The following is a 27,386-nucleotide window of genomic DNA, read 5'->3' as shown; positions in this document are numbered from 1 at the left end:
GTCTCCATGGAGGGCAACTGTGAAAAGCTGAGCAGAGTCCTTTCCTGTGACAGCACGTGAACCCTGGCCCCTCTCCTTTCTTCACATCCTCACAAGGAAGTAGTCTGGTGAAACTATAAAGCTGTAAACACATGCTACCTAACTTCCAGAAAAAGGGATGATTGGAGGGTGGAGCTGCGAGCCACAAAGCGTTATTCTCAGGACTTGATATCTACAGGGGTTTGCCTGGTGTGTCATCGGTCCTAACTAAGGGTTCCTGAGCACAAATCTTCATCTGAGTCTGTTTCCTGGGGAAATCAGGCTATCACAACATCATAAACATTCTCCCATGCCACAGTGTCATCTTGCCACACTGTTCTCATTGCAACAGCTGCTTAATATCCTTGGAAGCAGATCATATATTAATTGACCATTTCCTCACAGTAAGACGGTTGGTTGTTGCCAATATTTTGTCATTGTAAAGAGCATTCAATAAACGCCATCGAGCCATTATTTAAAGTTTCTTCTTCTTGTTTTGAATTATTTCTTCACAATAATCTAAGGTGTGGGCTATTACCAAGAGGATGGAAAGGTTTCAGATTACTGATACTAAAGCCTTATAAGTTGTAATATGGCACACCTAAGTTTAATAGGAAGATACACTAAGGAATCGGGGCAGATTATGTTCTACATTATAGTGTCTTTGACCCAAGGCTCCGAACAGAATGCTTCAGAAGCCCAAAGAGAAAAAGGTAACAGAATGCTCTATAACGAACTTATATAGCATTCCATTACACTTGGCTGAGTAAATCAGAGCCTACACAAGGTACCCAGTGTACAATAAATATTTGTTCAGTACATGTGTGAATGAATAAATGAATATTTAGGTTGCTTTAAATTTTAACTGAAACATGAGGGGGCTCATTAATATAGAAATGTAGATAATGCAGAAAATATGGACTGGATACTAATAAGTCCGTGGCTTTAAGTTCTTAAATTATTCCCATTCCAAAGCAAAAGTGGTGGTGGTGGTAACAGGGAGAGCCCACATGGGTATGTGTTAGATCCCCTTTTATGCACAACTTAGCAGAGGGAACAACGAGGAGAATTTAAGGAGGAATAAAATAATTGCTAATAAAAGCACTTTGTCAACCAAAAACCAGTAAGCCAAGTTTGTCATTATCACAATAGGACACATACAACAAATTCATGCAAAAGAATGCCAAAGACTGGATTTTAGTGAAAACCCCCATCTTTAAATTCAGGGCAGATGAGGAATGAAGACAGTAAGCTGAGCACAATCTACCTCTGAGATGCACTGGCAGATCCTGGAGACATAACCTAAGAATCATCTCCTGTTCTTGTCTCTTAAAATGTCCCAACAAGAATCGTTTCTCAAATTAGTCTGACCTCATCAGTACCTTGTGAGCATGCCCTACTATCCAACTCATGTCCTATCACTCAGACCCTCACTGGGGTTATCACAAGAGAGCATAGGAGGACAAAGAAGGGGACACTCTACCTGTTTTTGAGGGGATAGAAGAAAAACAATGGGACATAGAAGGTGCAAAAGGAAGAAAACAGACCAAAGGCTTAATTTCTTCCTATAGATAGCTTAATAGGTCAGTTTAGGGGCCACTTGACCCAAAGGAGATATAAAACAAAAATGTCTGTATTCAGAGCTCTTCATTTTCCTATAAACGTTTATCCCTGCCCTATTACTCCTTAACTCCTAAAGAAAACTAAAGGTTCTATGAGAAATCTTTGTTAATATTTGAAAGCAAACAAAAAAGCATTATCCAAAGGTCAACCAAATCTAGTACTTGACAGGAAGAAGATATTACAGAGCTGTAAGATCTTGAACTTTCAGTCAACAAAAGATGCCTGGGAATTCAAGCTTGTGCAGCCACTCTGGAAAACAGTATGGAGGTTCCTCAAAAAACTAAAAATAGAACTACCCTACGACCCAGTAATTGCACTACTAGGCATTTATCTATGGGATACAGGTGTGCTGTTTTGAAGGGACACATGCACCCCCATGTTTATAGCAGCACTATCCACAATAGCCAAAGTATGGAAAGAGCCCAAATGTCCATCGATGGATCAATGGATAAAGAAGATGTTGTGTATATATATATATATATATATATATATATATATATATATATATACGATAGAGTATTACTCGGTAATCAAAAAGCTTGAAATCTTGCCATTTGCAACTACATGGATGGAACTGGACCATATTATGCTATGTGAAATTACTCAGTCAGAGAAAGACAAAAATCATATGATTTCACTCATATGAGGACTTTAAGAGACAAAACAGATGAACACAAGGGAAGGGAAACAAACATAATATAAAACCAGGGAAGGGGACAAAACAGAAGAGACTCGTAAATATGTAGAACAAACTGAGGCTTACTGGAGGGGTTGTGGGAGGGGGGATGGGCTAAATGGGTAAGGGGCATTAAGGAATCTACTCTTGAAATCACTGTTTCACTATATGCTAACTAATTTGGATGTAAATTAAAAAAAAACCATTCTTTCCAAAGCACTTATTTAGTGTGGTGTAGAGAAAGTCATAAATGAAAGAAAAAACAAAAACAAAAACAAAAAAACAAACAAACCAAAAAAACCCCCTGGCTTTTCTCTCCTCAGTCCATTCCCAGGACTTGCCAGAATATTGATTGCTATTTCCTTTCTAGCTTCCAGAAGGATGTCAATGGTCAACAGAGTTTGCTTTTTCTATCCCAGTGACAATGAAATGGTTGGCCTGGTGCCCTAGAAGGCAAAGAGATATACTGTTTTTTGTTTTTTGACCATGGCCACCTTGTTGCAAGTGCAAACCTTGCAAGGTGGGCGATCTTCTTTTAAAACAGTGAGCCAATAAACTACAATTCTGTTGCCAGGAGAACTGAGCCAACAGTGAAACTTACTAACATCCCTGTTTGACTTATGAGAATGATCCAAATACATAGATAAATAAGACAAGAATGAAACCAAGAGCAGGCAAGCCTGTTTGTGGTAAGATATACTCTATCCCCCAAATCCCTATTTTTCTTGCATACTAAAGTGGAAGCAGCCATACTGGTTTGTGAATACCGCTGTTACTTAAATTTCTGCCTCCCATCAGTAACTAGATTCAGCCCATCATTTAATTAAAAATTGTGCCCCCTAAGGATCAAGATTGTCAAGTATGTCACAGCATGAAAATGCATGTGTGGACGTCAGATTGGAAGGGGGTGGTTAAGAATACGTAGGGAGACATGAAATGACATTTATCTGCCTTGTATGTTGGCTTCTGATCCTATACAAGTTTGAAATTTGAGTATAATTCACTTAAATCCCATTATTTCTATACAACAATTAGGGCTTTAAAGAATTACACAGAGATGCATTTAAAATGGATATGGTTCTTAGGGTACCTGGGTGGCTCAGTCGATTAAGCATCTGACTTCAGCTCAGGTCATGGTCTCACAGTTCGTGAGTTTGAGCCCCGTGCCAGGCTCTGAGCTGTCAGCACAACTTTGTCAGCCTGCTTTGGATTCTGTGTCTCCCTCTCTCTCCCCCTCCCCCACTCATACTCTGTTTCTGTCTCTCTGTCTCTAAAATAAAATAAACTTTAAAAAATGGATATAGTTCTTGAAAAGTATTCCATCTGTCCAACAAGAAAGAAAATGAGTATCAAGAATGTGCCAGATGCTCTGACCCACTATGAATTGCAACAAGTGAGCCGTGGTCATTTTAACTATGTGTGGTAATTGTCACAGGGGTTTTAATCACCTTTAAATAGTTCACTCTAAACTATTAGCTCAGTTTAAACACTAAACAGCTACTTAGCATGATGTCCTGCTTAAGGTGAAGATTCTGTTTAACTAACTGTACATGCTGCTGTAGACAGAGGCAGAAAGCACCTAAACACAGAAACACTTTAATAGCACATTGCAATAGTATCTAATCACTGATGACAGATTGTGAAAAGTCATTTACCGTGGGTATTTATTTGTTATGTTTTTTCAATGTTTATTTTTGAGACTGAGACAGAGTACGAGTGGGCAAGGGGCAGAGAGAGAGGGAGACACAGTATCTGAAGCAGGCTCCAGGCTCTGAGCTGTCAGCACAGAGCCCAATGTGGGGCTTGAACCTATGAACCGAACTATAACATCATGACCTGACCTGAAGTTGGTCACTTAACCAACTGAGCCACCCAGGCACCCTTCCTATCACTAGAGGCATGAATCACCTGCTCTGAGACCAGTTCCCTGCAGTATTAGATAAATGGAGTGGGATTATGTTCAGACACTATTCTAATTTCATCTTCAAGGTCCTTAGCACTGCAACAGATTAATAAGCAAGACCACAGAACCGGAGGAAATACACCTCATAGATGGGCTCTACTCTGGACACTCATTACATGTATAAAATTTGGTGCTTTCATGAGTGACGTTGGGGGAAAAACACACTTAAATATAAAAATAGACTACAAGCTCTTATTCATGTGTTTTAGTTTAGGTTTGGATTTTTTTCTTAATTGGGGCTACCACCAAGTAGAAATACAAAGTCCTTTTGGGCTTACCTATCTCAATTATCATTTTATTCAACAGCTTTTACAACTATTTGATTTTGATATAATTTCAAACTTAGAGGATAGTAGCAAATAGTACCAAAGTAGGAATAGTAGGAATAGTACCAAATAGTACCAATAGTACCAAAAACTCCCATTTTCTTTTATAAAGATTCATCAATTTGTTAGAAATTTATCCCTTCTGTTTTATTCTCATTCTCTCTCTCTCTGTCACACACACACACACACACAGACACACACACACACACACACACACACACACACACAATTTGAGAATTAAGTGGCAAAGGTCCTTCCCTAAATACATCAGTGCATATTTCCTACGAACAAGGATGTTCCCTTACAAAACCACAGTACAGTTTTGAAGATGAGGAAATTTAACTTTGGCACAATATTATCTAATCCACACTCCATATTCCAATTCCGTTTATTGGCCCAGTAATGTTCTTCATGGCTCCTTCCTAGCACAGGATCCAATACAGGATTATTCACTGCATTTGTCTTGTATCTTTAGCTTTCCTTCCTCTGGAACAGTTCCTCAGCCTTTGTCTTTCAAACAATACTTCTTTCAAACAATACCTACCCTTCCAGGCCCCCTGCCTTATTGGTGTGGTTACAAAGGACTAATATAGCACCTAACCACTAGATACCCACAGTCAAGGTGGAGAGAAAGACCTGGAGACGATTCGGAAGCACACCATGAAATGTGCTGTAATAGAAGGATAAGCAGATTCCTCCCATCTTTATCAGTTCAAAACCCTTGTTCTCTAGACCCTTATTTGTTTTCTATCTTCATAAGAAAATACATTTATAGCCAGAATCATCATTAGCCAAAGTTATTTGTAAAATGTCTTTTAGTTCAAGGAGTTGGCCAAAGTTATGTATGTATGTACGTATGTATGTATGTATGTATGTATATGTGTGTGTATGCATAAGAGGGTACTATATGTATATAATACAGTATGTAAATATGTGTACATATATATGTGTATATATGTATGTATGTATACATGTATGTATGTATATGAGGGTACTATATGTATATAATACAGTATGCATATATGTGTGTGTATATATATATATATACACATATACACACATACAGTAGTTTATGGCAATACATGCACACACAAACACACACACACACACACACACACACACACACACCAAGTTGCCTTTTCTTTCCTTTCCTTATCTTTTCTTTACTAAGAAAGAAACAGAGATGGTTCTTTTAAACAGGAGATGTGCTAAAATTGGTATTTTTAGAAACAAAAAAATGTGACCTGGTAAAAAGAACCATGTCTCTTTATAGTTAGAAAAGCTATATTCAGGGGAAGAGCCAAGATGGCGGAACAGCATGGAAGTTTTTTGTGTGTCTCCTGTCCATGAAATACAGCCAGACCAACACTAAACCATCCTACACAACTAGAAAACTGATTGGAGGATTAACACAACAATCTGCACAACCTGAACCACAGAATTCAGCAGGTACATGGTGCGGAGAAATGAACTTGGGGAGTGAGAAGCTGCAAAAGGTAGGGAATCACTTTTGTGGACAGAGAGAGGATGGAAACTGGGGAAGGGGGGAGAATACAGGAAAAGTACCCCTCCCCAAAAGTAGCTGGAGAGAAAGTGGAAAATTGGAAACAGTCGCAGGGACTAAACTAAACAGGGAGAAAGGAGAAAGGAGAGTGTTTAAATTCCATTAAGACTGTAAACAAGGGGAGCACAAAGGCTGCAGCTCTGCACCTCGATACGTGGCAGTGCTGTAGTGGGAAGGGCAAATCCCCAGGAACAGAGTGGGGTCCAGGAGGTTCTTGGGCCACATGGGGAAAAGCGGTTCCACTGCTGGAAGAACATTTGGTAGAGACGGTTGAAGCCACCTGGTCCCAACAGACCCCAGAAGGTGGCCACATTCGCTGGTGCTGGGGCAAGGTCATTAAGGGTAAAGCCTGATGCCAGATGTGTGTTGTGATTTTCCGTCATCCCTGAAACACTGCTGCTACACTATCTCCCAAACATTTTCTGGGGCCAGGTGGCAGCTGGACGCAGTCTTGGGGCACAGGCAACAATAGGGTTCAGCGGGCGTTTCTGGGTGTTGCCGATATTTGGCCACTACTTATTCGGCCATTGCTCAGTGAGACCCTCCCACAGAGGGCTGGAATGGGTCAAAGATGCAGTCCTTCAGAAATAAGGGGCCAGAGAAAACAGCTGCATCTGAGACAAAACTTGGGAGAGAGGTACTGCCTGGGGTCTGGTACAGAGAGTGAAAAAGCAGGGAGTGGGCAAAAGCTGAAGACAGAGGATGCGTGCACAACTGCTGATCCTGGAGAACAGACTGGGTAGCTGGGTAGCGCCATTTTCACTGCTTCTGCGCATGCCCACCTACGAGCTCCACAACAATCCACCTCAGTAGGCTAGCAACACCATCTAGCAGAGAACTGAGCCATTACACTGAGCCCTGCCCAACTGGGCCAACCTTGCTCTTCAAGAAACAAGTCTCACCGCTAGCTTAATTTATGGACTATAAAGACTTACATAGACTGACTTTTAGGAGAAAATGAAGCAATTTCAGTCCTACTTCAATCTGTTAGCAGGTTCATCTATTCAATTTTATTTCTTTTTCCTTTTTCTCTTTTACAATCCTTTACTTTTTCTTGAATAGAGAAAGAGAAATAATTCATTTTTACTTTCAATTTTTATTAAAAGTATCTTTCTTTAATTTTTATTATATTTTTTACTTTTGTGTAAATTTTTTCAAATTCTACTTTACTTCCATAATTTTATTTTAGTCTAATTCAGTGTATTCACCTTTTAAAAATTTTAAACAATTTCCTTTTTTTTTTCTTTCTTTTTCTTTTTTTCTCTTTTTCAATTCTTTTCTTTTTCTTGAATGGACAAAGAGGAATACTTCATTTTTATTTTCAATTTCTATTAAAATATTCTTATTTAATTTTCATTACTATATTTTTTGCTTTTATGTAAATTTTTTTCTAATTCTATTTTATTTCCATAATTTTATTTTAGTCTAATACAGTGTATTTTTTCAAATTTTCATGATTTCTTTTTTCCTTTTTTTATCTTTTTCCTCTTTTTATTTTCTCTTCTTTTTTCTTAAACAGAAAATGAAAAATTTTACATTTATTTTTAATTTTTAATAAAAATATTTTTCTTTAGTTTTTTTTCTACTATATTCTTTACTTCTGTGTATATTTTTTCAAATTCTAGTGTACCTCCATCATCTTATTTTAGTCCACTTCAGTGTATTTATTTTTTCAAATTCTCAAAAAATTTCCTTTTTTTTTCTTTTTCCACCCCTTTTTTTAATCTAATCTGTCAAACCACTTTCAACACACGGACCAAAACACACCTAGGATCTTGCATCATTTATTCAATTTGTGTGTGTGTGTGTGTTAAATTTTTTTAATTTTAATATTTTTTAATTTATTTTTTAAATTTTAATGTTTCTACCTCATTACTTCCTTTTCTCCCTTCAAAATAACAAAATGAAGGAATTTCCCCAAAAGAAATAACACGAAGAAACGACAGCCAGGGATTTAACCAACACACATACAAGCAAGATGTCTGAACCAGAATTTAGAATCACGATAATAAGAATACTAGCTGGAGTCAAAAATAGATTAGAGTCCCTTTCTGCAGAGATAAAAGAAGTAAAAAATAGCAAGAATGATATTAAAAATGCTAAAACTGGGCTGCAATCACGGATGGATGCCGTGGTGGTAAGGATGAATGAGTCAGAACAGAGAATCAATGATATAGAGGGCAAACTTATAGAGAATAATGAAGCAGAAAAAAAGAGGGAGAATAAGGCAAAAAAGCATGATTTAAGAATGAGAGAAATCAGTGAGTCATTAAAAAGGAACATCAGAATCATCGGGGTCCCAGAAGAGGAAGAGAGAGAGATAGGGGTAGAAGGGTTCTGTGAGCAAATCATAGCAGAAAACTTTGCTAACCTGGGGAAAGACACAGACATCAAAATCCAGGAATCACAGAGGACCACATTAGATTCAACAAAAACTGACCATCAACAAGGCATATCATAGTCAAATTCACAAAATACTCAGACAAGGAGAGAATCATGAAAGCAGCAAGGGAAAAACAGTCCCTAACCTACAAGGAAAGACAGATTAGGTTTGCAGCAGAACTATCCACAGAAACTTGGCAGGCCAGAAAGGAGGGGCAGAATATATTCAGTGTGCTGAATCAGAAAAATATGCAGTCAAGAATTCTTTATCCAGCAAGGATGTCATTCAAAACAGAAGGAGAGATAAAAAGTTTCCCAAACAAAAATTAAAGGATTTTGTGGCCAGTAAACCAGTCCTACAAGAAATTTTAAGGGGGACTCTGTGAGGGAAGAGAAGACTAAAAAAAATTATATATATATATATATATATATATATATATATATATATATATATTAAAAGCAATAAAGATTAGAAAAGACCAGAGAATACCACCAGAAACTCCAACTCTACAAGCGTCATAATGGCAATAAATTCATATCTTTCAGTGCTCACCCTAAACATCAATGGACTCAATGCTCCAATCAAAAGACATAGGGTAAAAGAATGGATAAGAAAACAAGATCCATCTATATGCTGTTTACAAGAGACCCACTTTAGACCTAAAGACACCTTCCGATTGAAAATAAGGGGATGGAGAACCATCTATCATGCTAATGGTCAACAAAAGAAAGCTGGAGGAGCCATACTTATATCAGACAATCTAGACTTTAAAATAAAGACTGTATCAAGAGATGCAGAAGGGCATTATATCATAATCAAGGGGTCTATCCACCAAGAAGACCTAACAATTGTAAACATTCATGTTCCAAATGTGATAGCACCCAAATATATAAATCAATTAATCACAAACATAAAGAAACTCATCGATAGTAATACCATCATAGTAGGAGACTTCAACACCCCACTTACAGCAATGGACAGATCATCTAATCAAAAAATCAACAAGAAAACAATGGCTTTGAATGACACACTGGACCAGATGGACTTAACAGATATATTCAGAACATTTCATCCTAAAGCAGCAGAATATACATTCTTCTCCAGTGCACATGGAACGTTCTCCAGAATAGACCATATACCGAGACACAAATCAGCCCTAAGTAAGTACAGAAAGATTGAGATCATACCATGCATATTTTCAGATCACAACGCTATGAAGCTCGAAATCAACCACAAGAAAAAATTTGGAAAGGTAACAAATACTTGGAGACTGAAGAACATCCTACTAAGGAATGAATGGGCTAACCAAGCAGTTAAAGAGGAAACTAAAAAGTGTACAGAAGTCAATGAAAATGATAACACCACAACTCAAAACTTCTGGGATGCAGCAAAGGCAGTCTTAAGAGGAAAGTATATAGCAATCCACGCCTTCCTAAAGAAGGAAGAAAGATCTCACATACATAACCTAACCATACACCTTAAAGACTTGGAAAAAGAACAGCAAATTAAACACAAAACCAGCAGAAGACAGGAAATAATAAAGATTAGAGCAGAAATTAATGCTCTCAAAACCAAAAAAACAAACAAAACAAAACAAAACAAAAAAACAAAAAAAACCCACCAGTAGAACAGATCAATGAAACCATAAGGTGGTTCTTTGAAAGAATTAACAAAATTGATAAACCAATAGCCAGTTTGATCAAGAAGAAAAAGGAAAGGACCCAAATAAAATCACGAATGAAAGAGGCAAAATCACAACCAACACAACAGAAATAAAAACAATAATATGAGAATATTATGAGCAATTATATGCCAATAAAATGGGTAATCTGGAAGAAATGGACAAATTCCTAGAAACATATACACTATCAAAACTGAAACCGGAAGAAATAGAAAATTTGAACAGACCCATAATCAGTAAGGAAATTGAGTTAGTAATCAAAAATCTGCCAAAAACCAAGAGTCCAGGGCCAGATGGCTTTCCAGGGGCATTCTACCAAACATTTAAGGAAGACTTAACACCTATTCTCTTGAAACTGTTCCAAAAACTAGAAATGGAAGGAAAACTTCCAAACTCTTTCTATGAAGCCAACATTACTTTGATTCCAAAACCAGACAGGGATGCCACAAAAAAGGAAAACTATAGACCAATTTCCCTGATGAACATGGATGCAAAAATTCTCAACAAGATTAGTAGCCAACCGGATCCAACAATACATTAAAAAAATTATTCACCACACCCAAGTGGGATTTATATCTGGGATGCAGGGCTGGTTCAATATCCACAAAATAATTAACGTGATTCATCACATCAATAAAAGAAAGGACAAAAACCATATGATCCTCTCAATAGATGCAGAGAAAGAAATTTTGTATTTGTCAAAATACAGCATCCGTTCTTGATTAAAAACCCTCAAGAAAGTAGGGTTAGAAGGAGCACACCTGGAGATCATAAAAGCCTTATATGAACGACCCAACGCTAATATCATCCTCGATGGTGAAAAACTGAGAGCTTTCCCCCTAAGATTAGGAACAAGACAGGGATGTCCACTCTCACCACTGTTATTCAACATAGTATTGGAAGTCTTAGCCTCTGCAATCAGACAACACAAAGAAATAAAAGGCATCCAAATCGGCCAGGAGGAGGCAAACTTTCACTCTTCGCAGATGACATGATACTCTATATGGAAAACCCAAAAGATTCCACCAAAAAACTGCGAGAATTGGTTCATGAATTCAGCAGTTTCAGGATATAAAAGCAATGCACAGAAATCGGTTGCAGTCCTATTCACCAACAATGAAGCAACAGAAAGAGAAATCAAGGAATTGATCCCATTTACAGTTGCACCAAAAAGCATAAAATATCTAGGAATAAATCTAACCAAAGAGGTGAAAAATCTATACACTGAAAACTGTATAAAGCTTATGAAAGAAATTGAAGAAGACACACAAAAAAAATGGAAAAATATTCCATGCTCCTGGATAGGAAGAACAAATATTGTTAAAGTGTTGATACTACCCAGATGGGGGTGAGGAGGAGGAGGGGGAGAGGTGGGGATGGGGGCGGGTATGTGGAGCAGCCAGGCTGAGCTCAGCGGAGCCCACGTGTGTGGCTTCCTGTGCTCCACCACTGGCTGAGAGATTGGGAGGTGCCCGGGGAAAGGAGGAGGAGGAGGGGGAGGAGGGAGCCGGAGATCTCGGGCTGGTAGCCAGCTGCGGCTCTGCTCCGATCCCTGTGGGGCTCAGTTTTTTGGGGGTGGGGGGTGGGGGGTGGGGGGTGGCTCAACTATGGAGGCAAATGGGAGCCAAGGCAGCTCCGGCAGTGCCCACAACTCCCAGCACGACCCCGGTGACATGTTTATCGATTGACTGAGCTGGCAGACGTCACCAGATAGCCTTAGAGACTATTTTAGCAAATTTGGAGAAATTAGAGAACGTATGGTCATGAGAGATCCCACTAGGAAATGCTCCAGAGTCTTCGGTTTCGTCACGTTCGCAGACCCAGCAAGTGTAGATGAAGTATTAAGTCAGCCCCACCATGAGTTCGATTCCAAGATGATTGACCCCAAAGTTGCATTTCCTCGTGGGGCACAACCCAAGATGGTCACAAGAACAAAGAAGATATTCGTAGGCAGATTATCTGCGAACATGGTGGTGGAGGATGTAAAACAGTACTTTGAGCAGTTTGGCAAGATGGAGGATGCAATGCTGATGTTTGATAAGATGACCAAAAGGCTCAGAGGGTTTGGCTTTGTTACGTTTGAGAATGAAGATGTAGAAAAAGTCTGTGGGATTCATTTCCATGAAATCAATAATAAAATGGTGGAATGTAAGAAAGCTCAGCCTAGGGAAGTTATGTTCCCACTGGGGACAAGAGGCCAGGCCCGGGGACTGCCTTACACCATGGACGCATTCATGCTTGGCATGGGAATGCTAGGCTACCCCAACTTTGTGACTATCTATGGCCGTGGCTACCCTGTATTTGCTCCTAGCTATGACTATCAGTTCCCAGACTATTTGCCGATTTCACAAGATTCACATAAATTTCACATAATTTTTATCAACTAGATCTTAAGAGAGGCATAACAAAGTGGGGTTTGCTACCATTACTAGATAGAGGACACAGTCCCGGTCGGGGCCAGCCCCGCCACTGTCCATGCCTGCTGAGAGTGTCCTAGCTGCCCATTTGAACCAATGTTCTTTTACTCTTTTTTAATTCTCAGAAAAGACTCATGTCCTCATTGCTTCAGTCAGTTTAAAAAGAAAATTTTTTTTCTTGTGCAGTCTCCTGGCATTTTGCTTCTTGTACCCAGCGTGAACATTCTTCCTACCTACCCCAACCTCCCACCCTCACCTGGAATGTAACAGGACCAGAGGGAAACTTCTTACAAACTTTGTAGAGCCTCCTCAGGTGAGTCCAGGAAACAGGCATAAAATTACTTTGAATATTGACCAAATAAGCTTCTTGGGGCATTCCTTGGGGTGGGCTTTTAGTGCTGATGGCTCACGGGGGTTGAGGATATGTGACTTGGAGCACCTATGTCCTGTAGTGGACATTACCAAAAGTGAACACACACACACACACACACACACACACACACACACACACCCTGTTCCTGTAAATACTAATTGAACTGAATCTGGAAGAAAAACTGTATCTCAAAAACCAGCATTATCTGGTTGTTTTTGTCTTTGGGGGCCAGTCTATCAGTGGCTATTGCCAATAACTTATGTACATCTGTCTTTGAGAAGGGACAGCGGAGTCACCTGGGCACTGCTGTGTCTCAGGCACTGTGGGCACAGATCCATGTCAGGCCCCTCCTTCCCCAGAACCCCCATTCTCACCTCCCTGCCCACCCTGGCCTTAAATTCCCTGTTGGCATCATGGCCCCTTGGCCCACTGACATAGGAGGGGACAGAACACAGAGGGTCTCTTCTGATCTGATTGGCACCCCTGATGGTCACCTCCCCAGAAGGGCTTGCTTTTCCCATGATTCTGATCCCCTCCATTTCTGCACTTGAAATAAAATACCCCCACTCTCTTAGATTGAAGTACAGCACAGCAGGACCTTCAAGAGTCGTCCCTTTGTTTATGCGCATAGTTTGTGAGAAATGACCGACTTGTTTCCACTGGATATTTTTTTATGTGAGCAGATCCATCTGTTTGAATGTCACTGTCCTTGAGAACCAACCTGTGTAGTTTTGCTCATCTCATTAAAGATGCTTGATGTAATAATTGGTTAGCCTCCTTTGATTTTCCTGCAGGCTTTTTCATGAGTGCTATTTTTTTTAAACATATCTGTATGACTCCCCCTCCCCCACCCTGTATTTTGTTTTGCTATGAATTGCTTTGCTTTGGTGAACTTGTCCTAGTATTCTTGCCTTGCAGACGTTACAGCCATTGTGAATTTTCTTCATCTCTGTAAATAGTTTATCTGTGCTTCTCCCTAATGATGTTTTATTTTTCTCCCCCTTTAAGCAACTGAGGTAGAAAAATAGTTTATCACAGAAAAAAAAATGTTGGTACTATCCAAAGCAATCTACATATTCAATGCAATCCCTATCAAAGTAACACCAGCATTCTTCATAGAGCTAGAACAAATAATCATAAAATTTGTATGGAACCAGAAAAGACCTGGAAGAGCCAAAGCAATCTTGAAAAACAAAACCAAAGCAGGAGGCATCACAATCCCAGACATCAAGCTATACTGCAAAGCTGTAATCACCAAGATAGTATGGTACTGGCATAAGAACAGACACTCAGATCAATGGAACAGAATAGTGAACCCCAAATTGAACCAAAAACGTATGGCCAACTAATCTTTGACAAAGCAGGAAAGAATATGCAATGGAATAAAGACAGTTTCTTCAGCAAGTGGTGCTGGGAAAAGTGGATAGCAACATGCAGAAGAATGAACCTGACCACTTTCTTACAACATACACAAAAATAAACTCAAAGTGGATGAAAGACCTCAATGTAAGACAGGAAGCCATCAAAATTCTGGAGGAGAAAGCAGGCAAAAATCTCTTTGACCTTGGCCGCAGCAACTTCTTACTCAACACATCTCTGGAGGCAAGGGAAACAAATGCAAAAATGAACTACTGGGACCTCATCAAAATAAAAGTCTACAACACAGCGAAGGAAACAATCAGCAAAACCAAAAGGCAACTGACAGAATGGGAGATGATATTTGCAAATGACATATCAGATAAAGGGTTAGTATCCAAAATCTAGAAAGAACTTATCAAACTCAACACCCAAATAACAAATAATCCAGTGAAGAAATGGGCAGAAGACATGAAAAGACACTTCTCCAAGGAAGACATCCAGATGGCCAAACGACACATGAAAAAATGCTCCACATCACTCATCATCAGGGAAATACAAATCAAAACCACACTCAGATACCACCTCACACCTGTCAGAATGGCTAACACTAACAACTCAGGCAAAAACATATGTTGGCAAGGATGTGGAGAAATGGGATCTCTTTGGCATTGTTGATGGGAATGGAAGCTGGTGCAGCCACTCTGGAAGACAGTATGGAGGTTCCTCAAAAAACTAAAAATAGAACTACCCTATGACCCAGCAGTTGCACTACTAGGGATTTATCCACAGGATAGAGGTGTGCTGTTTCGAAGGGACATATGCACCCCCCCATGTTTACAGCAGCACTATTAACAATAGCCAAAGTATGGAAAGAGCCCAAATGTCCATCGATGGATGAATGGATAAAGAAGATGTGGTATATATACACAATGGAGTAGTACTCAGAAATCAAAAAGCACGAAATCTTGCCATTTTCAACTAAGTGGATGGAACTGGAGGGTATTATGCTAAGTAAAATTAGTCAGAGAAAGACAAAAATCATATGGTTTCACTCATATGAAGACTTTAAGAGACAAAACAGATGAACATAAGGAAAGGGAAACAAAAATAATATAAAACCAGGGAGGGGGACAAAACAGAAGAGACTCATAAATATGGAGGAAAAACAGGGTTACTGGAGGGGTTGTGGGAGGGGGGATGGGCTAAATGGGTAAGAGGCACTAAGGAATCTACTCCTGAAATCATTGTTGCACTATATGCTAACTAATTCGGGTGTAAATTTTACAAAATAAAAAAAATAAAAAAAAAAAGAAATCTCTGCCTTGTCAGCACTGTCATGGTAATCCACTTTGGTGAGTTACAGACCAGGGGGAGTCATGAAGCACAAACGTGAGGAGAGAGGCTGGGGGTGGCACTCTGGACATTAGTATGTTATTACCACTTTAAAAATGAGAAAACTGAGGCCCATTTTTGTTACATAATGTGCCCTAAAGCATTCAAAGGCAGAATCAGACTTTAAATCTAGGAAACCTGGTATGTGGTAGGTCTCCTCCCAAAGCATTTTCTCAGTCCTCTGCTCAGAGACCAGGAGGAACACAACATAATGGCAACAATGACATCAGAGGGAGAAAGTCATCATAAAGCAGACTTTCCTCAATCTGGGGTGCCTTTCAATTCTGACGGCGATCCCGGCCTGTCCCCTACTTACCCCTTCTGGTTCTGATTGTTCCTTCCACCACACTGTCCAAGAAGTGAGTCCAGCCCCTAGAAGCTGGAGTTACAGAAAGACTAATACAAAGATGTACACTCAGTGCCCCTTTTCCTCATATTGAGGGAAGAAGATTGTGCTGTATGGACAGGTGAGTGTGCTTGTGCAGAGTTTATATAAAAAATTTTAAAAATAAGAAACTTACGACAAAGTAAGACTGACACACAGTGGTAGAACATTAAGCATAAAGGAGAAACTAAGCAAATAAATCAGTAAAATTTATGCTATGCAGGAAAGGCTCTTGGATACTACAACTGTAATCAACCTTGGAGATTATTTCTACCCCTCATTTTAAGCCCCCTTCCAAGCATAATCTACTCTTTTATCCACTAGACACATACTTCTATGTATATACCTCCAGGGAGCAACTTTTTCATTTATTCACACTTCCCAATGACCCCCCAAAAACATGTTAGTCCCTCCTATGTACCAAGAAATTACAGAGGCATGGGATTACAGAAAAGAAAGTAATTTAGATAAATAAACAAGATAACATCGGCTATTATAAGTTCTATGAAAAGGAATACCAGAGAGGAATAGAATACAAAATATATGGGTTGGAGATGTAAGGGGGGGATGGATGGAGGGCTTCTCTAGATTGGGCGGCCATGGCATGTTTTTCTGAAGATAACGATGTTTAAAAAGAGACCTGAACATTAAAAAAGAAAAAAAAAAAAGTAATCCACGCACCCATCTGGGGACAGGCCATTTCAGGAAAGTGGGATGGTATGCGCAAAGGTCCTGAGGCTAAGCAGGAGTTGAGAAGCCCACAGACGCCTGGCAGGGAGGGCGGGGAGTGACAAGGGGGAGTGGAAGAAGATGGAATCAGAGAGGTAAGCAGAGCCCAGATCACAGGCAAAGTTCAGATTTTACTCTATCACAGGAAGCCATTAAATGGTGTAAAGCAAGGATTTCACAGTTTAATAGCTGGCCCAGCAGCGTCAGCATATTATCTGGAAACTCATTAGAAATGCTCCAAGAGTGCATGGGACACATGGGGTCAGAGTCCTGCAGGTGAGGTCCAGCTCTCTGTGTTTTAACAAGCCCACAGGTGATTCTGATGCACGTTAACAAGTGAGAACCATTGGGCTGAAATGAGAAGGGGACATAATCTAATCTGATTAGTTACCTTGCTGTGGTGGACACAACGTTGAGGCACAAGACTAAGTGTCCAGGCCAGAAGCCACCATGGCAACAGTGGGGATGCAGAAGCTTTTCCACATGGCATGAATAACTTGAGCCCTCCTTTCTGCAGCCTGAACAGTCTCTGAATAACTGCGTGAACCAGAGAATGAACAAGCTGAGGACTAGAACAAATGTTTAAAGATAAAGTTCCTGGGGCACAGAGAGGCTGTCTCCCCGACAGAGGCTCGCGAGCTCCTCCCTTCCGTCCTCCATCTGTGTGAGCCTTTCAACAGCTGCTCCCTGCATTCATGTCTCCATCTCAGAGACTAAAAAAGCCTCAGAGAGTTTCTGTGAACTACTTGTAAGAATTCATCAAGGACCAGCAGGCAGTCCTGAAGTTCTGATAAATAAAGCAGGTCCAAGGGCAGTTTTATTTTTTTTTAATTTTTTTAAAATCTTTTTTGTTTTTATTCCAATCGTGAAAGTCTCACAAGCTTCTTGCAAAAACTTTAGAAAATACAGTACAAATAATTTATACCTTAATACTATATTATTTTCATTTTAACCTGTTCTTGTGCTCACAAGTTTGTTGTTGCTGGTTCCAATTATTACTTTTCAGTTATGTATTTTAATTTTAGACATTACCTGATCCACAGATTAAAAGACTTGGAAATCTCAAAGTTCTCACTTCCGCTCTGATAACTTCCTTATTTTTGGAAACAGAACATACGTGATTTATGGCTATCACTTGTTGCACACTTTTTCTTACAGAAGTTCTAGATTTAAGCGGAGTCACTAATAATCTTCTGGATAAAGGTTTCTGCCACTCTGAGTTCTCTGTAAGAACTCATTACATAATTTGTTGAATTATTTCAACAATTAAATTTCAACATGTAGTTTGTTTTTTTCCTTAACAGAAGTTAGTTGGTGATGTACTGCTCAAGTTCTCTCCTATTTGAGAAGGCCTGCTTAGCGCTTCTATCCATAAAACAGTATTTGGTTAGCTATGATACTCTTTTTTTTTTTCCAATATATGAAATTTATTGTTAAATTGGTTTCCATACAACACCCAGTGCTCATCCCAAAAGGTGCCCTCCTCAATACCCATCCCCCACCCTCCTCTCCCTCCCACCCCCCATCAACCCTCAGTTTGTTGTCAGTTTTTAAGAGTCTCTTATGCTTTGGCTCTCTCCCACTCTAACCTCTTTTTTTTTTTTTTTTCCTTCCCCTCCCCCATGGGTTTCTGTTAAGTTTCTCAGGATCCACATAAGAGTGAAAACATATGGTATCTGTCTTTCTCTGTATGGCTTATTTCACTTAGCATCACACTCTCCAGTTCCATCCAAGGGCAGTTTTAAAGGACAAGAAAGGGAGGCTGGGAGGCTAGTGATTAGAGGGGACTTAAGAAATTCACACAGAAGGGCTGGGACCCTTCTGGACAAGGATGGAGCTAGAAAGTTATGCTAAGTGAAATCAGTCAGAGAAAGACAGATACTATATCATGTCACTCATATGTGGGATTTAAGAAACTAAACAAATGAGCAAAAGGAAAAACAAAAGAGACAAACCAAGAAATAGACTCTTGACTACAGAGAATACACTGACACACTGGTGGTCCCCCAAAGGGAGGTGGGTGGGGGATGAATGAAACAGGTGAAGGGTGCACTTGTGATGAGCACAGGGTGATATATGGAAGTGAAGAATAAGCATATTCTACACCTGAAGCTAACATAACACTGTATGTTAACTGCACTGCAATTACAATTTTGAAAAAAAGAAACCCCAGGAGGGCTAGCTTATTATTCGTCCCGGGCTTACCATTCATCCGGATTCATCCTCCCAACTCAAGGCTCCTTAAAGCTGAATTACTTCAAGACAAACCTTGGGCAAAGCCCTATTTCAGAGATTTGGAAAACCATCGCTCTCCCAACCTCACCCTCTGCCGGAAACATGTAAACTAATACTCAGCAATTTTTACCAATTGCCTGACATCCTTTTAACTGGAAGAAACACACTCCTTTTCAGTTAGAGATAAAAAGCCTTTAATTGTGTCTTTGAAAGAAGTACAACAGGCAGGTGTGAATACTGAATTCAAATGTTAGTCATAATAGATGCTCTCCTTTTTCACTATTAAAGAGAAATAGGAAGAAAGAGAGATGGGTGGGGACACTGGGGCCAAGAGAAGAGGGAAGACAAAGTCAAGAAAGGCCAATGTCACAATACTGCCACCAACATCTCCTTTCTTTTCGCGTGCCCACAAATAAAGGCAGTGGGCACTGGTACTTCCAAGTCCTCAGAAGGCAGCCCCCACTCAGGTGAAAATGTGTTACCGGGTCTCTTTGGAGACAACTGGACATCAGGATGCCTCTTTATCAGAGACACATGCACGGTTTTCCTTACACTGTCTCTAAGAAACAGAACTACCAAAGACTATTTGGAAACCAAGAATAACCACAGGCTATGTCTACATGGACAGAGGGAACAAGAGAGGTGAGGCAGTGGTTGAGAGAAAAGAGAACTCCCTCTTACTAATGGAAAAAAGAATTTTCTCCTGATTATGGTAACATAGTCTAGGTAACCACTCTGATCACAGTTACAAGATTCCCTCTCCAATGTGCCCTGAAGACGTAAGTTCAGTTCACAAATGAGCATTTCATCAGTTACCATTTCATTTCAAAAGAGGGCATTTGCAATTCCACGAAATGATTTGTCTTTGGTTACTGGTATTTTCTTTAAAATATTAAAAACAGGGGCTCCTTGGTGGCTTGGTCGGTTAGGTGACTGACTTTGGCTCAGGTCATCATCTCACGGTTCATGGGTTTGAGGCTGCATCAGGCTCTGTGCTGACTGCTCAGAGTCTGGAGCCTGCTTTGGGTTCTATGTCTCCCTCTCTGTCTGCCCCTCCCCTGCTCACTCACTCTCTCTCTCTCTCTCTCTCCCTCAAAAATTAAAAAAAAATTTTTTTAAATACAATTCAAAAAATAATAATGACACTAAACACAAGAGCAAACAGGTTGTAGTGCTCACCACATACAAGGAACTGTGCCAAGTATATTGACTAATTTGATCCAAATACCACACTTTGGAAGCAGCAAATCCAATGAGAGTGATTAAGTTTTATTTTAGAATATGTGGGGAGAGATTAATTTGACATCATTTGCCTCCATTAGGGTAAACCATTTAAAGTCACTAATGGCCTCAAACCAAAAGCCATTTCACGAGTTTAAATAATATGTTTCTCCTAGTACCACACTTTTGAGTACTCATGTGACAAGGTTTCAAAGCAATTCCCTCTGAAATGACAATTAACATAATTATCCAGCACTTAAAACATATGGCATTGTACTAGGTACGAGATTATGTTTCCACTAAATCTTCTTTTCTTCTGTTTTGGTTTAAAAAAATAATCACAGTGCATCCTACTAGCCACAAATATAGTCTCGATCCCCAGGGCAATGACTATTGGCCCCAAATGTTAAATGATGCTTGATGACCTTTCAAAAGGTACTAGGATTTGAATGTTAGCTCCTCAAAAGTGCTCACAATCTTATACAAATAAATGATGGCAGCTCAGAGACAACATTAACTATGTGAATTATAAATATGCACTGTCTTTCATGTCAATGAGTTTAACTCCTCCGTTTTAAGCTAGACTGCATCAGAAGGTGAATTTAGCCTTCTGCATTTCCAACTGCTTTCTGCCATAGGCAGTTGTAAGTAAACCATACACTTATCTGGAGCTTTCTATTTACAGAATACTCCCACTGAAATTATCTCATTTATTCATAGCATCTAATCTTCAATTAGCTGTTACCATCGTCATCCTCCCTTATAAAACAGATTAAAGTAACTTTAAACTTCTATGCGCTGGTGAGGCCTTGAGTTCCTGTTCCTTGATTTTGTCTTCTTATATTACCCCGTATCCAAATGATGTCAAGGAAAGAAAGATTAAAGAACAATGTGGAATGTGGAACTCTAAACCAATACCTCTCCCTGAACTCTATTAGGCTTATAATGACTCGGAGTCGACTTTCCTAAAGGATTCTAAAATCCCATTTAAAGCCTCTCAGGTTGGTACCATTAAACCTGACTGTATTACGAAGGCACAATTAGGAGATTCAGTGGAGGAGAAGATGGAAAGAACACAAGAAGAAGAAAAGTTAAAAAGGAAAGACAATACCAAAAGGGAATTTCATTTAAAAGGATTAAACAAAAATAAACCAAAGGACATCAGTCCAGGGGTCCCAAGGAGTGGCCCCACAGCCACTGTAAAGAAGACTGACTTGGGTGGCAGGAAAGTGCATGCCCAACAGCTATGTTTGAGTAATTATCTTTAATTTTCTCCAAATAATGACCAAAGTCTGTTTTACTTACCCAATAACTTGGTGCTCATAATACTGCAGTGTCCTCTGGAGAGTCTGCTGTATCGTCTGAGGCTGGAGAAGAAGAAGAAAAATAAAAATATATTATCAGCAAATCAGTGCCTTTCCCCTTCTGAGCATCAGAGGCAGATATGGGGCTTCTGATTTATCTCCTACAAGTTTTCACTTTAAAATATTAACCCATTATGCATTTTGCCATATATTTTCTCCACAGGAAGTAATATGAGGTACTCAGCAATTACCCCAAATTTCCCAGCATTTCAAGGGTGATAGGATTTCCTAGCCATATTTTTTCCAATTCTTTTGCACAAGCCCTTAGGTTCATTACAATACTCAATATTTATTGTGGTTGTCTACAACAAACCGAGGCCTTGAGGGCAGTGGAGGGGAGGTGGACTCAAGAAACAAGGGCCATGCCCAGATCAAGCCTCACCTCCTCAAGGACTTGAGAGTTTTCAAGCAAGGATGCTGAGGCCTCCAAGAGGGGCCACAGGTGCTCTGGGCAACAAAATGGGGTCTGCAGCAAATACATAACTAGTTCCCAGCTGAATTGTATAATCCTTGCCTTTCTGGGAGAGCTGAAGATAGTTTCTTACTCCCAGGTCAACAAATTTTTCTTAGACTTATTTAGGCAACAGAGCCTGGGCTTCAGGTTTCTGACCCAGGTAGCCACGAAGATCCCTGAACATAGACTTTATTAAGAAATTGGGGTAAGAACCAAATAAGAAATTAATTTTTGGAGGAATCAGCCTCCAAGTGTGCAAGGAAATGGGTACAGGGCAAATGCCTTCAACAGCTGTTTTTCATTTACACCGGGTGAAGAAGATGAACAGGAGGCCTCATGCTGGCATGGATGTTTCTTCTCTTCAGCACAGAATCAAAGCACAGTAGATAGAATGTGCCCAAGCAAGAAAAATCACTCCTGAATCGAGAAGCAATGGAGCTGTTGAGAAATCTAAAGAAGCAGAAGACACAAAAATCCCAGTGCACAAGAAAAGTGTGCTTTAAAAACTCAACCCACGGCCAAGCTAAACCAAGTCATTATCAGTCACTGGCCGGGTACCCCTGGGAGCTGGGCCTCTTGCACTGGCTGGGAAGCTTGTGAGCTAAGATAACTTTCTCTTTGGCAACATGCCCTAAAAGCAGTGACTATGCACACAGGGATTACCCTTCCAATAACCTCTGGTCACAAAACGTGGAACAGAACGCAGGAACTAGAGTGCCTAGGGCCAGTTAAGACCAGAATGACCTCATTTGTATAAAAGGACATTTTTTTCCCTGCACCAGGAATTTCCCAGTCATTAAAAAGCACATGTTTGTGAGAGGGGTTAAACCTTTTTTAAAAAAAAAATTTTTTTTAACGTTTATTTATTTTTGAGACAGAGAGAGACAGAGCATGAACGGGGGAGGGTCACAGAGAGAGGGAGACACAGAATCTGAAACAGGCTCCAGGCTCTGAGCTGTCAGCACAGAGCCCAACGCGGGGCTCAAACCCACCGACCGCGAGATCGTGACCTGAGCCGAAGTCAGACGCTTAACCGACCAAGCCACCCAGGCGCCCCGAGGAGTTAAGCCTTTTAAAGAGCTGACTTTTTTCTTTTGTGAAACCATTACTTTTTTTTTCCCCCCAGCAGGAGTTAAATTTATAGTTTCCAACTACATTAAAAGGGAAACGTTCTCTGGGAATATCCAACAGAGCTCCAATGCCAGAAAGCATTTATATACTTCCTGTCGCTTGCCAGAGCTGGTGGGCACATTCTCATGGTCTAAACTGCAAGCACAGAGGGTGATTGGAGACTATCTTCTCATCGTCAGCAAGTAAAGGATGACTTCAGCACAGAACATCTCATCACCATGGATTCACAGAGTCCTCTTCAGAGTTTGCCCGATTGCTCACCCAATGGCTCTTATCAGTGAGTGATATCTTCACGTAATCTTGGGGTCTCTCTTGACCTGAATAAAAAAGCCACGTGTGGGCCAAAGCCGTCCACGGGGGTGACTTCTGCCTTGAGAGTCATAGAGTCCATTCTTAGTCCACGTACGTCAGCAATGCTGGTCAGTATATTAATGGGAAAAACGGGGGCTTTGAAGATATGCAGACCTTCTCTCCTCCTCTAAGAATATACCTCCATACCTGTCCCTGACTCAAGAGGTCATCCAACTTTCTACAGGCCAAGATCCCATTCTTCTTACCTGTATCTGCTCCTTCCTTTCAGAAGGAATTTAGAAACACAATTTTAGAACAAAGGGTTTAATATCAAAGTGAGTTAAAAAATCCACTCACAAGCCACATGACCTTGGGCAGTTTACTTAAGCTCTCTAAGATTCCTCATGTGTACATTATTTTTATGGAGATTAATTGAAATAAAGCAAAGTCTTCAGTGCACAGTAGATACATAATAAATGATAGTTACAATGATACTCGGCTGTAAAACATGGCTTCTACCCTCAATAGTCTCATAATCTAGTGGAGGGGCACAAGATTTAAGTCACACCACCCAGCCCAAGAGTGTGATGTTTTGAGATCCTTACCACCTAAACATTCAATACAGCTCCTACTACTGTTAATCATAAGAGGGTGCTGATTCCAGTAGACAAAGGAAACAACAGAAAAATGGCAGTTTCATTTCTAATGAAAACTTCATATCAGTCCAGAGATGGTTATAGAAGCAGAATTCTGAAAATTAAGATTGAGGATAGTCCTAGAAAGCAGGCTTACAAGTGGGAAGGACACTGAAGCCCCATAGTTGAGATCAAGACCTGAGGCCTTAAGATTTACAAAGAATAAGAAACCATGAATCTCCTTCCTAGGACACAAAGAATGGGCAACAGGAGAACCAGTTGGCCTAATCATTTTATAGCCAAATGCTGAAGGATCGGAGAGACAAGGGTGGGGGAAAAGATGAAATCCAGTATTCCTATCATAAAAACAACAACAACAATAAAAGAGGTCTATGATTCTTCTGTGCTTACCCCAAGCTAAGATAGAGATAGGAGCCTCTCATTGTTCCTGTTCAACCCCAAGAAGCAATGGCTAAGAACATAGAGCTGGAGACACAAGGCAGCCATCTGGGTCCTGCACACAGATCATCTGGGGCAGACGGAAGGTACTCAATGGCTGCCATCACATGGCCACAAGATCTCCTTCATCTCCTGTCTCATGAAAAGCTTCACTCTGCTTGGCCAGCAGTACTGACCCCTGCACACTAAATGTTATGCTCACTTAAGGTCATGGGATCCAAACATTCAGCCATGAAACAGTCCCAACAGAGCCAGAGAAGTGGTCCCCGAGGAGTGGGAGGAAGCAGTTCCCAGAAGCTGGCCCTGCAGAGGCTGCAACGCAGTCCCTGCCATGGACATCTGCACCAGATGGGATCAAGGTAGGAGGCAGGGAAGCAAGACATGCGTGTGTGTGCCCATGAAACACACTCGTCATCATATAAAGCACATGCTCACCTCGATTTTACAGATCAAGAAGTTGAGGCTCAGATTGGTTCAGTAAAGAACCCAAGATCACAAAGGTAGGAAGTGAATAAGCCACTAAAAGCCAGGACTGGCTTCAAAGTGTACCCCTCTTTCTACGAGATGCCTTGAGGGTCACTCTCATCTTTAACATTCTGGGGTTTATATATTGTTTGCTAATATTGACAGCACTTCATCCTTCCAAAAACAAACAAAACTTCATAGCTAATTTTAGTTTTTTAATGTTTACTTATTTTTGAGAGAGAGAGAGACAGAGACAGACAGAGCATGAGTGGGGCAGGGGCAGAGAGAGGCATAAACAGAATAGGAAGCTGGTTCTAGGCTCTGAGCTGTCAGCACCGAGTCTGACAGGGGGCTCAAACTCACAAACCGTGAGACCACGACCTGAGCCGAAGTAGGACACTTAACCACCTGAGCCACCCAGGTGACCTTGATAATTTTAAAACAAGCTTCTCATTTCTGCTTTATGGCACACACCCATAGGCTACAGAATTAATGGAAACCCTAGGCCGCCCTTTAAAGAAATGTCTGTAAATAGCCATGTCATTTTATTTACTTAAATATGAGGAAATTACATATCAATGTCAGCAATTAAATGATAGAGATATACACTTAATTACTAACTCTCTAGGCCAGTGGTTTTCTATTCTGTCTGTACATTAAAATCACCTTGGGGGGGGGCGCCTGGGTGGCTCAGTCGGTTAAGCGGCCGACTTCAGCTCAGGTCATGATCTCGCGGTCCGTGAGTTCGAGCCCCACGTCGGACTCTGTGCTGCCAGCTCGGAGCCTGGAGCCTGTTTCAGATTCTGTGTATCCCTCTCTCTGACCCTCCCCCATTCATGCTCTGTCTCTCTCTGTCTCAAAAATAAATAAACGTTAAAAAAAATAAATAAATAAAATCACCTTGGGGAACTCTAAAAATACCAATGCCTGAGTTCCACCTCCAAATTTTCCAACTCAAATGGTCTGGGAGATCCAGTTGCTTCTAATGTGCAGTCATGGGTTGCATACCTGTAGTTTAAGGTATAAACATGGTGATGAAGACCAATAACACTCTACAAACCTTATCTTAACTGAGTAAGTCCACATTAATGAGAACACATTCTTTATTCAAATATCAAGAGAAGTAAGCTTCTGAGAGGTGTTCATACATAACTGCCAAGTTTAACACAGTTCCATTTATTAACTGTCACTAATGACTTATACTTAATGTGAATTTCTTAGATAAACAAAGCGCTATATTGCTTGAGGCATACATAAAGGATGTTTAAAATTTCCATACAACTCATCCCAGGCACTTATGTCAGCAATGCTGGGACACATACATACAACATAACAGCTAGTATGACACTCCCTCTATGAGAGGCACTGCTGTAAGCTCCCTGCACACGAACTCCCTTGTTCGTCACATCAACAGCATGACGTAGACATGGGTGTTATTATTTTACAGACAAGAGAACTGAGACACACAAAATTGAAGCTGCCTATGTCACACAGGTAAAAAGAGGCAAAACCCGTACTGAAGAGTAGGTAATCTGCTCCAGAGTCCAGGCGCAAAGCCTCCAACCTACACTGCACATTACACTTAAGACTTTGGATCTGGTTGTACACTTTACAGTTCACGTTTTTTAACGCGTGCCGTGCCAGTGGATCTTCCACCGGTCACAGGGGCCTCCAGGGAAACAGTCAGGCTGGTGTTATTGTCACCATTTGACTGAAAAAGAACCAAAGTTAGAGATGTTACAAGTCCTCTTTTGCAAACAGAGCATCTCTCCCCTTAGAAAGTGTTTCCAGTAAGAATTTTTTTTTAACGTCAACACACAATTAAAGAATCACATGGATTCAAATTGTCTGCTTCTTGAGGACACATTTAAAAATCTTGACACCAAACCTGTATAGACAAAGAAAGACATAGGCAAAATCAGGAATAAAGTCTTGCCTTGGACACACGTTTCCACTCCTCCTCTCTCAACTCTTTGTCCTCCTCTGGCTCACCCCTTCCTTACACCCTGGGCATCTAATATCTTCATGCTGCATTCTGATAGGCTCAATCGCTACCATCATCATGTAAACTTCCTAAACAGGTCTCCAGTAATCATCATTGCATAATCTACTTCCTTTTCTCATCAAAATTTTAAATACCTTTAGTGCTCTTATCTCAGGTGGTGCTCAGAAGGAGTCATACCTCCATTTCCTCAAAAACTCGATCCCTGGTCCTAAGGTAGAGGAAGATAAAAAAGGAGCT

General features: G+C 40.4%; 2 protein-coding genes across 2 annotated transcripts in view; one reads left to right on the top strand and one right to left on the bottom strand.

The window, feature by feature from the left end:
- Positions 1 to 21,794, bottom strand: part of LOC125915529 (guanylate cyclase soluble subunit alpha-2-like) — a 33,474-nt gene extending 11,680 nt beyond the window's left edge. Inside the window, exon 1 of the mRNA XM_049621459.1 lies at positions 21,651 to 21,794. The gene's annotated coding sequence lies outside the window, so the exon portion shown is untranslated. The remainder of the gene's footprint in view (positions 1 to 21,650) is intronic.
- On the top strand, positions 11,842 to 12,621 carry LOC125915524 (RNA-binding protein Musashi homolog 2-like). Its single transcript, XM_049621444.1, is given in 1 exon segment — positions 11,842 to 12,621. A coding segment is annotated over 1 exon segment (780 nt).
- Positions 21,795 to 27,386: the final 5,592 nt, after the last annotated feature.

Source organism: Panthera uncia, chromosome D1 (assembly GCF_023721935.1).
Source record: "Panthera uncia isolate 11264 chromosome D1, Puncia_PCG_1.0, whole genome shotgun sequence".
NCBI lineage: Eukaryota > Metazoa > Chordata > Mammalia > Carnivora > Felidae > Panthera > Panthera uncia.
This window is presented reverse-complemented; position numbering and strand designations above follow the sequence as displayed.